Here is a 17,531-nt window from a genome sequence, read left to right as displayed (position 1 = left end):
GTACGAGGTTCGTACTTCGTATAAATTTTAATGAACCCTGTACTAATACCTAAACTCATTCCATTTAGGGTCGTTACTTCTGGCAGAGAGCTACCTACGCTATTCTGATTACTACCTCCCTCTTTATTGTTGCTACCCTGATTTTTATTTCTAAAAAGCAAAACTCTTCCAAGTATTCATGTCTATATTTTCCGAGTCTTAATTGAAAATTGCCTTTTACTTCGACTATGGCCATATATTTAGATTAGTGTTTAACTTTCTAATAATAGATTGCATTTGGTAGCGCAAATAGCACTGTTGTTGAATCAAACCACTTTGTAAGATTTTCATTCCTTGGTCTGGGTAACTTTAGGGCCGGGGAAAACCGAATGTAACCAGTTGCGGTATTTCCAAAGTATTAAAAAGTACTGAAGGATGTTCATTTCTTTTCATGAGCCGCACAGAAACGATGTCTACAAGGTAGTCCAGCCATTATATTAACACGTGTAACCGCGCATAAGTCATCTCTGGTTTCCCTCCCGGGTTTCCTTTCGCAACCCCTCTTAACCCTTTTCCCCTCCCTCCCTTTCGATTTCCTCGGTTCCCTTGCTTTTAAGAGTACCCTTCCTCCCCTCCCGTTTCGTCCTCGTAGGCTTTTCCGTCGACATGCACTTTCACTTCCTCTCAGGATCTCCTCCACCACTATTCCAACCCCTTCTCTCTGCCCATCACCCGCCCCGTCCCCCTCTCACCGAGGCTACCCTCCCTCATTCCCCATCAAATTGCCCTTGCCCTCTTCCATACCTTTCAGTCAGATCTGGTGCAATAGTTGGTTCCAGTGGTTTTACTTGTGTCATTAGTACGTGGGATGATCACCCGTGAAACCAACATCACGGATCGGTTAACTGTTATGTCGTAAAACCGGTGTCCTTATCTTGTTGAGAGACAGGATTGGGATATTTGGGATCAGGCAGATTTTCGTCTAAATCAAGTACATAAAAATATTCTGTTCACCAGTCAATACTCGCCTTCGGTACTGGATATGTGAATGAGGCATTTAAGATATGCCTAATATCGCTCTAAAAATCCTTAAAGAGTATTTTTTTATCGATGAAGAAAGCTTTCAAATTTGTTGCTCTGAATATTGAGTGATAAGAGTGGAATTTTGCTAAGGTCGAAGGGATTATACGGTCCTTCCACGCAACGGAATGGTTGGGCGGAGTGATAAGCCCTGATTGGAGACTTATTTATGTGTATTCATCCATAACAAGTACGTGTGGTCAGTAATCTTCTGAGTTACTCCGCCCATCGTGTGTATTATCAGAAGTTAACATTCGGGTTTGTTCCAATATGGCATTTAAAAACTGGCTTAAATTAACGTCAAACTGGACCAAAGGATATGCTTTCAGAGTGTATTTTATTCGAAACCAAACGTTAAATGTTGTAATGAACGTAATCATAATACAATCGATCCCAAGCACCCTGATATTTTTCTTTCAGAGATAAATTTAATAATTTTGTCACACATAATAATTATTGCTTGGTGTACAGGCATGCATGTATATAGACATGCATGTGTACTATTTATTGTGTATAGGAGCAAATATATATCTATGTATTCATATGCATGTCTGAGAACTCATATTTGGGCATGCATGGCTGGTGCTCTCACTACACGCCGTTGCGTTGGCTTGGTGCTTATTGTGTATGCACGAGGATTGCTATTTATATTTTCAGCCTAATAATGAAAAATAGTAATTTATTGTTGAAAATGGCTTCATTGTTTTTCGAAGTATTCTCCATGGTAATCAATACCCTTTTGCATGCGCTCGAACGAATTTTCATGACACTTTTTCCACTCCGATTGAGATACCTCCAAAACATGGTTTTTGAATGCGTCAACGGCTTCTTCAGACGCCGAAAACCGTTGGCCACGCAATTTTTTCTTGATAAACGGGAATAAAAAGAAGTCATTTGGTGCTAAATCAACCCTCGAACTGATGAATTTAAAATCTTAAGAGCCCAATCCCGGGTTTCCACGAAAATGTGAAAATTATTTCGAAACGTGGATAGGAATGATTTCCAGCCCCTCGAAGATGAACCTCCAAAGGCATCTGCTGGAAGGTTATATATCTTCACTATATCATGAAAACAGCCAAAAGGGCGTACTGTAGGGAGTTAGGGTAACAGAAATTTCAGCAAAAATGTGCACTTTGACATAAACATAAGTATTTATGTGTGTGTTGGTATTTATATAATAGGTAATCTACTGGTTAAGGTAGATTTTGGACGGACAAAAACTACCAATTAATTCTCTTGTCCCTCCTAACAAAACAAAACCCAACATCGTACTCTGAAACAAGTCCTACTTCATCTTCGTATATTTCCTTCCTTCATTCCGTCCAACATCCCTATCCTATTTCGGCTCCTTCCTCGTTTGTCTAACATTCTCTCCTCTATCGCAGCATTCAACATTCCGCTTCCATTCAATATGCTTTCTATACATTTGTCTGCCTCCTTAGGATATCTCCCAGCAATCCCCTCTCCTCCCCCACTACGTCCAGCACTTCCTCAATTGTCCTCCTTTCCGTCCTCTTAATCTTCTCCATCCTTCTCCACACCCACATTTCAAAACCCTCCAATCTACGCCTATCATCCCGATTTATTGAACAAGTTTCCGTGCCGTACATAACTACGCTCCATATCAAAGTTTTGAGGAGACTTTTCTTAACTTCCTTAATCAACGTCATACATGACATTTTACGCGTACGATTACCTGTCCTACTATCTGTCCTTTCCTCATGTATGTTCGTCCATTTCTCTGTTGGTGGGTGAAACAACTCCCGAGCACCATCTCTTGACCAAAGGATCGGGAAACTTGGGGGTTATTCCAGAACACGTAAGCCCCCGATGCTATCCTTCGAACGGCATCCGAAAATGGAATCGGTAGTTATTCCGTAAAAGAGCTGCCGGCTGCAGGCATCATTTACGACCGATGCCATTTTTGATGCCGCGGAAGCCTTGGAGAAGAGTGAGTTTGATACCTTATGCATGACCTTTTAAATTGATGGGAGTTTGACCAAAAAAGTTTTCTTTCAAAGAAGTGTTCTGCAATAAGTTCCAAGTAATTTTAAGTAAGCGTGGATGATTTATTGTCACTGCTTAACCACAGAGTTTTCTCTTCGTATTCATTGGTTCACTTTTTTAAGTGACTTACCTCGTATTTTATGATTAGCCTAACGGCGATATATTCGGATACATCACGGGTAGCTTGAGGTAAGTAATACAGTATGATATGAAATTATGAAACAAAAAACCTTTGGTACTATTTTTTTAAGTATTATCAATGTCCGTTTATATATGTGTGCCTTTGCAAACACTACTCTTGACACAAGACGTTGAAGAAATTAGATTTTAATACGGAACCGCATCAAAATGCAAAATATACTTAAGACGAACCCAAAGTGTAATAATTTTCATTACATTTTTAAAGACTGACCTCTGTCTGGCTTACTAGCACGGAATCGTGTGCAGCACCTCGCTGGTATCTATCTTCAGCCATAAATTGTAGTGCGTGTGTGAATGTTGCTTTTGTGAAAAATGCTATTTTGTTAAATGCATCTATCAAGAATGAAATTCAAAATCCATTACGCAAAAATTAGTATTAACCGATGAACTATGTAATATCTTTATGCACTTGGCACATTTATGAATTATAAGTTGCGAATCAGTGAAATCTAAAGTATGCCTCAAATTGCTGACAATGTATATAGCTAAACAGTGCAATGTTCGTAATTATTACTGGTTTTTTCCAGTTAAGGTAGATTACGTATGGACTCAGCCAATACAATGGTACAGCGATACATATATATACCTACCTCTCCTGACAACCTGACACCCGATACTGCATTAAGTCGCTCTTCAATTCCGCATACTTCCATCCTCTCTTCATTCCGTCCAGCATGCTTATCCTATTTCTACATCTTCCTCGCTTGCCTAACGTTCTCCCCTATGGTACAGTCTTCAACGTAGTAGAGAACTTAAAAACAAAAATTTTCGTCGCACACCACGAAATGATTTGATTGGTCCCGTATCTTTATCTTCAGTATTGTTACTACTTTCATTGTATATATATACATATATATATATATATATATATATATATATATATATATATATATATAATGGGCTGACACAATAAACACAAATGGAATAGAATAGCAACATTTAAAAGGACACTCACAATATACATATATATGTATATATACATGTATATATATATATATATATATATATATATATATATATATATATATATATATAATGGGCTGACACAATATAACACAAATAGAATAAAATAGCAATATTTAAAAGGACACTCACAATATACATAAATATATACATATATATACATATATACAATATATACATGTGTGTGTATGTATATATATATATATATATATATATATATGTATATATATATATATATATATATATATAATGGACTGACACAATATAACACAAATAGAATAGAATAGCAACATTTAAAAGGACACTCACAAAATATATATATATATATATATACACATATATGCATATATATGTATATATATCTATATCTATGCAGCACTATTAGTACGTTTTACTGCATCAACCCTCTGAATTCTCGTCCCTTTTCATGTTCAAAGTATGCGTTATAAGACGATATTGACAAATGACGAGTTCAGAGCATCAATTAGTCGATGGCATTTCGGCGATGCCATGCTCGGCCGCCCGATACTCCGATAGCATCCAGAAATGTCATCGATGACTTATACTGAATAGTTACTGATACCATTTCACGTAGCAAATGGCAATGCCCGCCATCGTCAGGGAATGACACCATTGGTTGCATAAATCTCTCGTAGATTTAAGAGGTAATTACTTTCCCTCGATACATTTTCGCCATTTAAAGGCACTGGCAAATATGGGTTTTGGCTGTGAATTATTATTAAGGGTAAGTGAATTATTAACCACAACTGCTTTACATTTCCACCCTGTAGTTTACCAAGAATGAAATGGTCCGGAATCACACTGTCTTAGGTCCTCATTGCGCAGAATACCGAACGGGGCTGCGAGGGGTTGAGTTAAGGCCAGGGGCAGGTTTACAGCGGGGAAAACTGGCTAGTAGTGTCTCCTCTCTAGTGACGGTGATGGCACGCGTATTTGATAAGTCTAGCAATATGGCCGATTCCCTTACGTTAGCACGTCCCGTTCCCATTTCGTCATCGAGACACCCTTACGGTGCACGAATCGCACAAGGCCCTCTTGACCTTCGCTCCCAGAGTATCACCCAGTTGTTCCCTCCTCCGGGACATTTTCTGCTTCGTCCTTTCCCGGCCGATTTTCCCCTCCTTTGTCCTTTCAAGTTCCTCCCATGTCTCCCCCTTCCGCCTGTCCCTTCGTCTTTGACGCGGCGAGACAGGTGTATCCCTAGCGTGAGGCTCCTGAAATTATCGAAGCATTAAAATGGAAATCTGTTTTGCCGTAATCTCTCTCTAAGTGCTCTCTTGACTTCTTCCATTCTCTCTCCCATCATCCACCTTCGGGAAGGGATTTGGTTACATGTAGAATATACGTGTAATGCATTTTCCCAAATGTGGCATCTTTGTTTTGGTTTTTCCTCGAGTAATCAAAATGAAATTGTTTCCCTTCCGTGCAGAATATTCCGTCGTCGTTGGCATTTGAACTGTGTTACATAAATGATTATGTACACATAAATAATGCCCGAGTATTTGGGCACTCGCGTTGGAAACCTAATTCGTGGTATATTGTACTAGTGCGGTAACCTTGATATTCGAGGCATTCCTGGTGCTCTCTCTTTCTCTTGGCTTCGTGTTTTGAATCGATGTAATCTGTTAATCATTACGTCTAAAACCATTAGCCACCCACTCCGTTTTTTTTGTTGTCGTGGTAGCGGGTGCATGTTTATATTGTCGTGAATGCGTAATGGACCATTCACGAGGTGGTCGCAGATGTCAAATGAAAGGGAAGTTGTAAAAATTAAAGTTAAAAAGAAATTAAATGGTTTCTGGGTGGGTTTGCTAAAAATATATGATTTTGGGAGCTACTTTCCAGTTCTGAGTAATGAGAGATTCTGTTGTCCGTGTGCCCAGTTGAGTGGAAGAGGCCAAGAAGGCGGGCAGCCAAAACATTGTTTCTAGAAGCCGAGGCGTATGGCTTAAGGAGATGTACGGAAGAAGAGACAGCTATTGACCTTCCGATGGCAGTCGAAGATGAGCACCTATCGTGCAGTTTAATGGAACCCACTAAATGGAGCCTGAATAACATTGGATCTGATTGCTTGGAGGATTCATGGACATGATAGTCAGCACAGACGCCAAACAGTAAAGTGGTTGTTCGAAATGGGTTTGAAGTGTTGGTGAAAATGTAGGTGGAATTCTTGGAAATGTTGATAACAAATACGGGATCTATAGTAGAGGGCCTGTTGTTTTACTTCATTGAAAACTGTAATTATGACGGAAGACCTTTACTGACGTATTTTTGCGATTTTGGCGACCTGTTATAATGTGAATGATTAATCAAGACGATGAGTTACGTAAGTTAGGTGGTTCTTCCGCAAAATCCCTGCTCTAAACTGAGTTTTCTCTTGCGGACTTTCCGTGTTACGGTGATATATTTGATCAATATGTATTTTTAAGTGTGCTTTCCGTACGAAATGGCTCTTGAGTATGGTCTGTGTGTTCCTCAGTTATGATTGATTCTTTCCCGCCATAACTTGCCTCCTGCGAGTGCTGTCGTATTTATTTTTATTCCACATCAAACCGTTTCAATTTTAAAAGTATCCTGGAGAGAATAACACGAGATAAATGAGTTATGGGCGTTTTTGGCAAAGCGTATTGGGAAGTTCTGTTTGCATTGTTACAACCTCGGATTTATTTCTAATGGGACGAAGGGGCATCCAAAATGTTCGGAGCTTCCTGGCAAGGACTTTTGAGGTAACCGGGCATCCCCTCCGTCCCCGGCCGCCATCTCATTCATTCCGGCCTTAGGTCTCTAATGCCACGGCCCTGATCCTTTCCCCACGCCCACCTCGGCCATACTTCCATCCCTACCCTCATTCCACGCTGCCAACCTAATTCCCCCAATCCCCATCTCCCCGCATGCTCCGTACCCCCTCCTCACCCTCCCCCCTCCGCCCGACCCTCGCCCGGCACGACCTTCCCTGCCTCTTCCCCCTTACCTTTCCCATTCCTCGCACACCCCTTTCTCCCCACCCCCCCTCCGATCTTCCTCCCTTCTTCCTCTTCCTCCCTCTCCCCGGACCCCCTCCGTCCCCTCCCCCACCGAGTCCTTATTTCCGAATCGAGAGTGGCGCTGCCTATGCAGTGGTTGGCCGGGCATTGCCGTGCACGTCGCGGGGCTCCCGGACCATCTGCAAGGATACGAGTGTTTTGCGGACGAGCGAGGGCGCAGGCGGATTATAGGGGGGGAAGGACGGAAGGTCGAGAGGAGTACGACCCCTCTCCTCCTCTATCTTGTCCACGCCGTTCATCGCGTCGCTGAAGGGAGAACGGGAACGAGGCCGTTGACTGCCAGCCCTCCAGGAACCCTTCCCCGGGAGATAAAAAAGCGCGGGATGGAGATCCGTCGGGAATTTCGGCCATACGAGTCGTTTTACGGGTCCCCGCGCGCCGGCCGGAGGTCGTAGTAAACTCTTTGTTTTCATTTTTTTAATAATTATTCCAGTCCCCCTCCCGCCCACATAGCCCGTTAGTTTGGCCTTATTCCCCTCTCTCCACCCCCGCCGTTCAATATACGTGTTTACGCCGAGGGATCCAAACCAACCCGCTTCCCCCTCTCCGATGTCCGCCGTCGGTGTCCGCTGCGTCCGTCCACCCAAGATGGACCACAACCACCGCACCTTCTCGTGAGGACCTTCGCGAGGCCGTGTTCGCTGAGCCCGCGGGCATCTCCGCGGCGGCCCCGTCTCCCGGTGCCCCACTTCCTCCCCGCGGGATGGTTGACGGGTCGTGGGTGAGGAAGCGAGCTCGGTAAAGGGACGTGGGGGGTCCCGCCGCGGATTTCGTGTCCCCACCCCTTCCCCGGGGATTTCACTTTCCGATGGACAGGACAGGGTCGGTGTGGCCGTGCCTCCTCCTCCTTCAAGTCTCCGATCCCGGCTGCCCCCCACGGAACGGCCCGCGGCGAGGGGTGGTGGTGACCAGACTGGCCCGGGAGCGTTCACCCCCCGTGTGATTGTGCACACCGCCTCGAAGAAGGTGGTCGGCGTGAAGGGGGATTTTTGATAGGAGAGGGAGGGCGAAGGGTTTCCCCACTCTCCCCACCCGCCTGCCTCGCCACCTCTCTCTCCCCTCTCCCACCCCCGGTTTTCCCTTTCGCACCGCGGCGGTCGGTCTCACCACCACGCCCCCCTTGCTGCCAGTCGTGTCTCTCTCTCCCATCTTCCTTCACCGGCCCGACGCCCGAGAGAGGAGGCTCGCGTCGCGTGGTCCATGCCTTCTCAAGCCGTGCCTTACGTCTCGACCCCCTTCACGCACCACCCGTCCCGGAGACGCCCCCGTGCCGCGGACGACGCTCTCACTGCCGCCTCTGCGTCCTCCTCCCATTCGACGGACGCGTCCTCGGCTCCCGCGGCGGTCGACTCACTCGTCCCGGCGTCGTTTTGCTCCCTCTGGCGGTGTCGCCGATAGTGACGTTGCCCGCTGGTCGCCATGAGGGAGGACAGGAAGAGCCAGGCGGGGCAGAGGCACAGCAGGGCCGGGGGAGGCCGACGCGGCCGGGAGCACATAGAGCTCGATAGCTTCAAAGCGGAGTATTGCGCCTCAGGTGAGCGACTGTAGTAGGCGTGCGTGGTATGAGCGTGTAATCCTGTTTCTCCGGGGGCCTTGGTTTCGTTCTCTCTTGAGAGCCTGCGCCTCATTTGCATTGTCGATGGTATTTAAAAATTATCAAATTACATATTCATGTACATTTACCATCAGTTGATGGCATTATATTAGTTAAATTGACTAATGATTTATTGTTGGAATTTTACATGTAGTATTTCTTATTGTTGTTATTTTTAGTGGGGCAAGTGGATAAAAAACTGCTCTAATACCATAATTAATCAATTAATACTGCTCAAAAACATTACTCACTTAAGATTCTTTCAATTAACTAAGTTAATGTTTCGGAGCTGTTTTCAATGTGGCTTCCTTCTGAAAAAGCGTAATTAAAATCATAAAAATTGGAGTTTCCAAGTGCGGTGACTATCGTACTGGCTTCCCACCCTGAGGGCCCGGGTTGGAATCCCGGCGGCGTCAAATATTTTTCAGTGTTATCTCCATCCCTACTAGAGGTGCTTTGTGGAGGGCACTTTGAGTGAGTACGCCGTCCAACGGATGGGAAGTTAAGCTGCGGACCCCTTGGCGCCTTTCGTTAAGAGTACGCTAATGCCGACGCTGGGTTTCTCTCCACCTTTCATCCTTTCCTGTCCATCAATAATGGCAAAAATGAACTTAGCAGTCGATCGCCTCCCCCAATGACTTCTACAGGAGTTCCCAAGTTCGGAGCTGTATAAAATTTTTAATATAGGAAGAGTTTAATAGCGTTTTTTATAATATGATGTGGAAACTTGATGTGATGTGAATTGTAAGTTGTTTAAAAAAGCCATTTTATTCAATTAAATGGTATTTTAACAAATTCTCCGAAATTAATGAACTTTTTTTAAGCACCCATACAAAAACTTAATTGTTAAGTGCGTATTTTACGTGAGAAATGTGGCATCTGCTTGTAGTTTTATCATTTGGTATATTTTCGACAAATTTGACCGACTCGATTTCAAATATACACGTATTCCGTTCAAACACTCGCAAGGCGTGAATAATATTCCTTGTAAATGTTCATTAACAAGGGAATTAACCTTGTTAACTTTTGAGAGAACGTGAAGAATGTGATTTTAGGATCGGTAATTTTTGAATTACGTTATATTTGGCAAGTCGGCTAAAGATGTTGCCAAAGCCCAGGGGAGTAGTGGAGAGAAATTAGAGAGAAAATGCTGAGTGATTGCCCACATGCCATACTCATTCGTGTATTATTTCTTAATTTTATCGATGTAAAATGAAGTTCAAATGTTTCGGAGCAAATTATCGTCTAAGCTGCCCCCCTCTCTTTGAATCTTCGAAATAAATAGTATTAATTTTTGTTGCATGAATGGAATACGCTTAAATGCAAATTTACCATTCACGTAAATTCGGTACGTTTTTATATTCTCTAGTGTTAGTTAGTCTTTTGGTTAGTCAGTATACTTTAATGCCTGAACACATGTTCTTCCCTATCGCCGCGCGTACAACGCTAAAGCGTTTAATTAATTAACAGTTCGCTCTTAAGACTTTGCAAAGCCCATATCCTCCCCCTAAATCATAAAGAGTCCCAAAGCTAAAACTTATTAATTGCTCTCCCGGCTTCCATATTTCCGAAGCGGAATCTCACGCTTACCTGGATTATCTGCATTAAAAGTCAACAACCCCGGCTTTTATAACATTTTTGAAACCATGATGAGAAATTAAAGCGATAATGAGTTTCGAAGCTATCATGTTTGCATCGTTTCAGGATTATCCTTTGCTTTGAAAATATTTTTATTTTTTGCATATGTATGCATCTATTTGCTGAACCACTTTTATGTTGGCGTTTTGTGTTGAAACATCCGTCGAAATAACCGCTTGTCGGTTTATAGGAATCAGGGAAGCAAAACGCGCTGGACGCAGTCAATTCATTCTACTTTAATGAATATTTGTCGATAAAAATGTTTATCACGTTCCAATGCAAGAATTTCAGAGTGTAAAAATCATTCGCCTTGACCGGGATTTTTACACTCTGAAATTGTTGCATTGAAATGCACATTAGCGGATGACTCCGTTAAAAGTTACTGTTGCGGCATCTCCCGCAGTTTCGTTGGAATTTGGTTATCACGTTGTCTGATCGCTCCCGGAGAGATTCTTAAATTGTTGAGATATGCGTGTAAGTACAAGCGTAGTAAAGTGGAGAGTAGGTAACTTAGTCGCCGAGGCAAGAGAATAGACGTAGATTGGAGGATTTTGAGGTACGGGTGTGGAGGATAATGGAAAAAGTAAATGGACGGGAAGGAAACAAGCGAAGAGGAACTTTATCCTGCTTTGGTTTATGAGTGACGTATTTTCACTATCATAGGACAACACAACCCTGCATCTATGCAAAATATGTGAATTTTTAAAACGACGAGCATTGAGTGTAGTTTTCTCTCTTAATTCTTCAAAGATACTGTAATTATTAATTTTATCATGTTATAATCGATCATTTGCATACGAAATTAGCTTTGTCTTAAAGTGGGCCTATGTGATTCTTGAACATGAAGGGAGTTGATGAAAGGGACTGGGAGAAAAGGTTTGCAAAAAAATTAACTATAATATAGAGCGTAGTAAAGTGGAGAGTAGGTAACTTAGTCGCCGAGGCAAGAGAATAGACGTAGATTGGAGGATTTTGAGGTACGGGTGTGGAGGATAATGGAAAAAGTAAATGGACGGGAAGGAAACAAGCGAAGAGGTACTAGACACGGTGGATAACGGGAGGTTGTTCGGAGATATGCAAAGGAGGTAGTAAAAGTGGATATGGGGCATAGTGAGTGGTGGTGTAATATAGAAGACCCAAAAAGATGGGAGAACGTTAGGCAAGCGAGGTCGAGGTAGAAAAAGATTGTGCGTATTGGACGGAGTGAATTGAATCGGAAAGTTGGTATGTGGATTTGAAGAATGGTTTCTTATAATACAGGATTTAGAGTATTTTTTATATCGTTTTGGGTGGGGTTTATAGAAATGTGGTGGTAGCAGTTCTTAGATATTTGATGCATCGAAAACCTACCTTGACTGGTAGAAATCATTTTATAATATTATGTATGCTAGAATTTGATTAAAATTAATGGAATATCAATGACGGTATTACGCCACGAAAAGCCATCATATTAGTGTCATTTACTTTCACGACCCGTGCAGTAAAAGGTAAGGAATTACTGGAACACGAGATTATTTTTTTTTGTCAGGTTCTATTCAAAGCATGAGTTGGTTAAATTCTTGGTCAAGCTGGTTTGACAAGCAATGTGAGTAAAAATAATTTTCGTGTTCCTTCGAACGTGTTTGGAAGTTACAGATTCGAGTATAAATTCGCAGTTCTAACTCGTGAATTGGCTCAATGTATAGCTCTTTGAATGTAAGTACCAGAAGTTGAGGGAGTAAATTAAGACGCAGAGTTAAAATGCTATTCCTTCGTGAGATTACTCGCTATGAAAGTTTCTAGGCGCAGTCTGGAATCTTATTGTCACAATAATTGTGCACATAATATGTCTATACTCATTCTAACGTACATGTGACAATGTATGCACCTGTACTGCAGTTTATATGCTGCTGGCCCTACTTTTACCTGTAACTTAAATAATTCAAACGTGTATGTACCGTATTACCGACTCAGCGAAAACTTCTGTGGAACTATTGATCTTCTTGATCATTAAATTTAAAGGTCATGGGTTATCATAAATATTGGATTTTATTTACCTTGGTTGTAGGCTATACGTTATATTATATGAGATGCTCTGACTTAAATGTGAGTAGTTTAAATAGTTGATTATTTGGTGAAAACTTCATAAATTTATTATAATTCTTTGAATTAGAAATTCCTGGATAATTTCCGAAGAGTCATTCAGTCTTGGTTGATGACCGGAGATATTTTCCAGTTAGAATATCAAAAAGATTCTTTAAAATTCAATTATTACTTATGTAAAACGTACAGGTTTTGCGTGTGGCATAAAATTCTCGTTTTCAGTTTTACTGAGTCACTGTTTCAACTGGATCTTCATTAATTATCACGCGTAGTTCATTGTGATATGTGAGTTTATTCGCAATTCGTAGGCGAATGAGTAAGTAGAAGAAGATAAAGTTAAATTACGTTTTAATCTAAAAATGTATATCTCTAAAGAGCAAATGGAAAGACTTATATGTCCATATTTGCCATTCCATGACACCATTAATGGGAGCAGATTACTGTGCAGGAGTAAAACGAATTTTTTCGCTTCAGTGCCGATGACCCCGTGAATGATGTACATCATAGAGCCGAAGAAAAGCCATTGACCGACCATTTTGCATTTTTATTAGCGTTGATATCGTAGCATTTTACTATGCCGTACAAAGTTGCATGCGTTTATGAAAAAACAGAAATAATCTCACTTAGGAGATAATAATGCATTTCGTTGAAGTATACTTATTCTTGGATTAGTGGCGCTGACTAGCAGAGCTAATTAGTTCTCATTTTTCGTGGCTACTCTTTTTACTGTAATGCGTAAAATTCGATCAAGTAAGTTGTGAATTGCTATTTTTTTCTTTAGTTAAAGGCAGGTTTGACAGTTTCTTGGAGAAATGCTTTCCATTCAGACTATTCGCAGCTTCCCTTCATTTAGCTCTACTTGAATGAGTGCCCTTCTCCTACGTTGTTAGACGACATGAGCGATTAAATACTGCCCCAGATGAAACATGAATTAGTTTTTTCATCAATATGATTGCAATGGCTAGTGTTGAGGAATTTTCCGAAATTCCTCAACACATTTCCCATTAAAAATGTTATTTTGTCGGCTGATATACCCGTATGATACCTGATATGCCTGTAATCGTTTCTCGTTATCAGCATTCGGAGTGCAGTGCTCTAATAATATGTTCTTCACAAATTATTAATCAGTTAAATTAAAGGCTTAATTATGGATATGTGGTTATAATTATAAGCAGGACTGTGGAGTCATTAGTAATTTATGTTTCTGACTCAAGATATTAGATTTTGACTTAAAAAGATTTGCTACGTCTCAGTCTCAAGTTCGAGTTATTTGATCTACTCAAATGCAAGGCTATCGTTGGTAATCACACCGTTATGGTATTATATTACCTTTTATTCAATTAATGATTATTATATTGTGTTAATGATTAGATTAAATATTTAAATGAACGCATTCGGATGAGCCTTATGCAGATGGAAATTGCAATGACAAAAAATGAAGCCGGATTCGGGGGCTTCGCGATTCTCACTTAAAGCCTGACTCCTGTACTTAATTGTAGTCTTAGAATGCGTTTCGTTCCAACAGCATGAATAGAAAAAACCATCAGTTACCTGGAACGAGTCATGGACCATTATTCAATAACGACTGGCAGTGTTCAGAGTCTTACTCTTTATTTCAAGTTCACCCGCCTTATGTTTTCTCATTGTGCAAACTTTTCCCAAAAAAACAAATTTCTCAATTTTAAAATGAGTGTATCTCTTTTTTAATAGAGAAATTGATTTTCAGTCGAACCGAGAGTATATTTTATAAATGATAACATTTTTATTATGGTTCAATAAATTCACCTATTTTATAATATTCCGGAAAAAATCTGTAAGGATAATAAAGTAGGAAAACAACCCGGAAATATTACATAAATATTGTTCCGGAAGACCCGTAATTTAGTCCACAATGTGGCCGCGCTGAAAACTCACGTACGCGGTAATCGAACCCGTGGCCTTTGAGTTAGTAGGCAAGAAGGTTAGCAAGTTGTCACCGAGGTCTGCTACCTACCCCTGGTGGCGACACAATCGGCGTTTTCCACCCGACCTTCGGGTTGTGCACTGTGGTTTTTCGTTAATTATATTTACGATCACTGATGTTGCTACCCAGCGCTAATGTTTCGGGGCTGTGCCAAAATTACTTAAGGATATTATGTTCTGGGTGCTTTAATGTGAAGTTTAAGTAATTTTCATGGCGTTTTCCTCACCCAACGCGTAAATTACGAGATGGTGGCGACGACTATTCTGTTTGCAGTAGTAGTAGTCGTTAAGGTAGGCGACTGACATCTGAGGCCATTTGCGCCGTAAGGGATGAATATATAACTTGCAGTGGTAGGATTTTCATGGAATTTTGGGAAGAGGTCGAGAGAAAATCTGGCATTAGCCTAGGATAGGCCCCAAGGGATCCACAATTTAACGCCCCACCCGACGGACGTTGAACTCCACTTGCTTTGCGTTCGAAGTGCTGTCCTCTTAGCAACCAAGGAAAATCGGGAAATATGGTATTTCATTCGAGAAAATATGCTATTTTATTCGAGAAAATCGGCACAAGGTTATATTTTTGTCGGGAAAATATGGTATTTTACTAGAGATGGTATTGGAGATCGAGATATCTCTAAAACATTTTGCCACCGCCAGGATTTGAACTCGGCCCCGCGGAGCTGGTAGCCAGTACACTAGACACGGTACCAACAGGATACACTTTCTGTTTTTACCCACCATGGCTTTTTGCCCGGGGCCCTCCAGGGCACTGGCCCACGGCATACCACTCCCGACCGTTGACCGGACCGTATTTTCCCCGCCCGGGGCCACGTTCGCCCCATCCGGGCCCCGCATTCCGGTCGAGATGGAATCGGGGTCAGGGACTCGTCAGTTTGAAGGGGGATGCTGCGTAGCCTCGACCGTCCCCCGTCCAGCTCCTCGATGAGTAAGCAGGTCGAGAGGATGGGGGTGGGAGGGCGACAGGTGCACGACTGTTGCACGAGCCACCCGCGGACGTAAAACCACGCGAGATAAGAGAAAGGGAAGTGGTCTCGATCGATCGAATTCCATTTTTTTACCCGCGAACCCATTTCATGCGTTCGGCGGTGTGTTCGTTGGGTGTGGATGGGGGAAAGAGGGAGGGAGAGGCTTTAAAAGTCATCTCGCATCTCGACTGCCAGTCATCAAATGGTTTCGGACTGCCTGCGTGAATCTAAATGATGAATCTTTGTGGAGGGAAAATGTTTGCTTATGGATTTTGCGAGCTGATTTTTATATCGTGGTGAATGTGTCATAATTATGAGTGATTAGATAGTTGTTGGCGAGTGATTTAAAAAAAATTATGACCGGATATTTGATAAGTGATACGGCAGTGTTTTCGTGGAATATGGTAGGTGTTGTTTCCGTCTTGGAACATTAATGTGATATTTTTCTTGATTTTTTTTGTCTACGTGAAAAGTTGCAGTTTGCGTTTAAAAACACATTATTTTTTTGGTACATCGAATTTTGCCGCGACGAAAAATGAACTAACTTCTGTGAGAATTATTTTATTTTGGTCCAAAGAAATAAATGAGAACAAGTAAAAGGAAATTGTTGGAATTCAATCGCGGGCTTCACCTTTTGGTGTCCTGCCAGGTAATTTACAATCCAAATTTCACGGAAAGGGAGCGACTGTTTTTGCAGCGAAAATATTTTGCCGGTGATTTCTTAATTCTTGAACCATTTTTTTTCTCTCATCCCCATGCAGCGAATAAATAAAGATTTGGTCGGTGGAGGCATTGATGCTTTATCGACGGCCGTCCTCCGATATTGCGGTTATAGTGGGGAACATGAAAAAGACCGCAACGTTAATGGCTTGGGATTTTATTTTTAAGCCTTGGAAACGCGCTGTTTTGCTTTCGTCGCTTATCCGTTTTATGCAGACGAATGTCACGCGCGTGGGATGTCTCTCTACTTATCGTGACCTCTCTGTTCCACCGTCATCTCCCTCCATCTACATCTTTGCTTTGTACTGAAATGGGAGCCTTATTCTTTCGCTGCGTGCTCCGAGTAACGGCCCCAAAAATAAGAGAGTTGAGATACCCTGTGATATTGACCCTATGTCCTCCATGAGGCGGGGCCTCCGGTCCTGGAAATAAAACTTAATTCATCGAATTCCCGTTATAATTCGCCAAGCAAGGACATTAGAGCGAAAGTGAGAGCCTGGGATGATATTATTTTGAGCCACCGAAAGAGATGACTCACGAATGCGAACTGAGAATAAGGTTTAAAAACTTTCCGACGTGATTTCTTGAGGATGTCCTGAAGGTTTGTTGAGGGTTCTCTCGAAAAAGTACGCTAGATGAAAACGCAATTTTCATTGAAAATACGAACTATTCTTTTCAAATGACGTTGTGAATGAGGTAGGAAGAAATCTTATGAAAAAAAAAGAAATTGAGAGAAATTGCTCTTTCCGCTTTTCAATTTTTTTATTGTTCGATTGAGGAGGCCAAATGACGTATTGTGAGACAAAATGGTTTTTAACCGCATTGTTGGAATTGAATGTTAAAGTTAGTCTTCGTGGGCAGCTCCAGCAATGAAAATATTTTGCGACCACGTAGCATCGACGTGCATTATGTCGTTATTCAGCTTCTAACATTTGAATGATAACGTTCGAAGTTAGCGAGAGACTTGCACACTGTTAGCGAGAGACTTGCTGCTTGTAGACACACAGCAAGCCCCATATTGCCCGAAGCAATTGCGAACCCAGCGGCATATGCAACCCGACGAGCACCATGTCGTTGCGTGTCCTCTATCTACCAGGATATCTAGATATTAGCTTGTAAAAGCTTTTACCATTTGGGGATGACCATGTGTTACGCCACTTTGTAGTTGATTATCCATTCTCCTCCAGGTCACTTTATTTCCCCCATATTATTAGCTTTTCCTTAACCTTCCCTCTTTTTAAACCAAACATTTTA

The 17,531-nt window shown here is 41.9% G+C and overlaps 1 protein-coding gene across 9 annotated transcripts in view; it reads left to right on the top strand.

Moving 5' to 3' along the window:
* ATP8A (ATPase phospholipid transporting 8A1) overlaps positions 1-17,531 on the top strand; it is a 302,393-nt gene that overhangs the window by 14,313 nt on the left and 270,549 nt on the right. For 2 of the 9 annotated variants that reach the window (XM_071596980.1, XM_071596989.1), the window contains exon 1: positions 8,495-8,829. The exons of 2 other annotated variants lie outside the window; for them this stretch is intronic. In XM_071596980.1, the coding sequence (XP_071453081.1) occupies positions 8,715-8,829 (115 nt within the window). In that variant the 5' untranslated portion in view covers positions 8,495-8,714. Of the gene's footprint in view, positions 1-8,490; positions 8,830-17,531 lie in introns of those variants that run through there. 5 more of the 9 variants (XM_071596986.1, XM_071596984.1, XM_071596990.1 and 2 more) reach the window with 4 other exon arrangements.

The sequence above is a fragment of the Hetaerina americana genome, unplaced genomic scaffold (assembly GCF_022747635.1).
Source record: "Hetaerina americana unplaced genomic scaffold, ioHetAmer1.1.p SCAF_8, whole genome shotgun sequence".
Lineage (NCBI taxonomy): Eukaryota > Metazoa > Arthropoda > Insecta > Odonata > Calopterygidae > Hetaerina > Hetaerina americana.
Note: the sequence above shows the minus strand (reverse complement) of the source record. Positions and strands in the feature narration are given on the sequence as shown.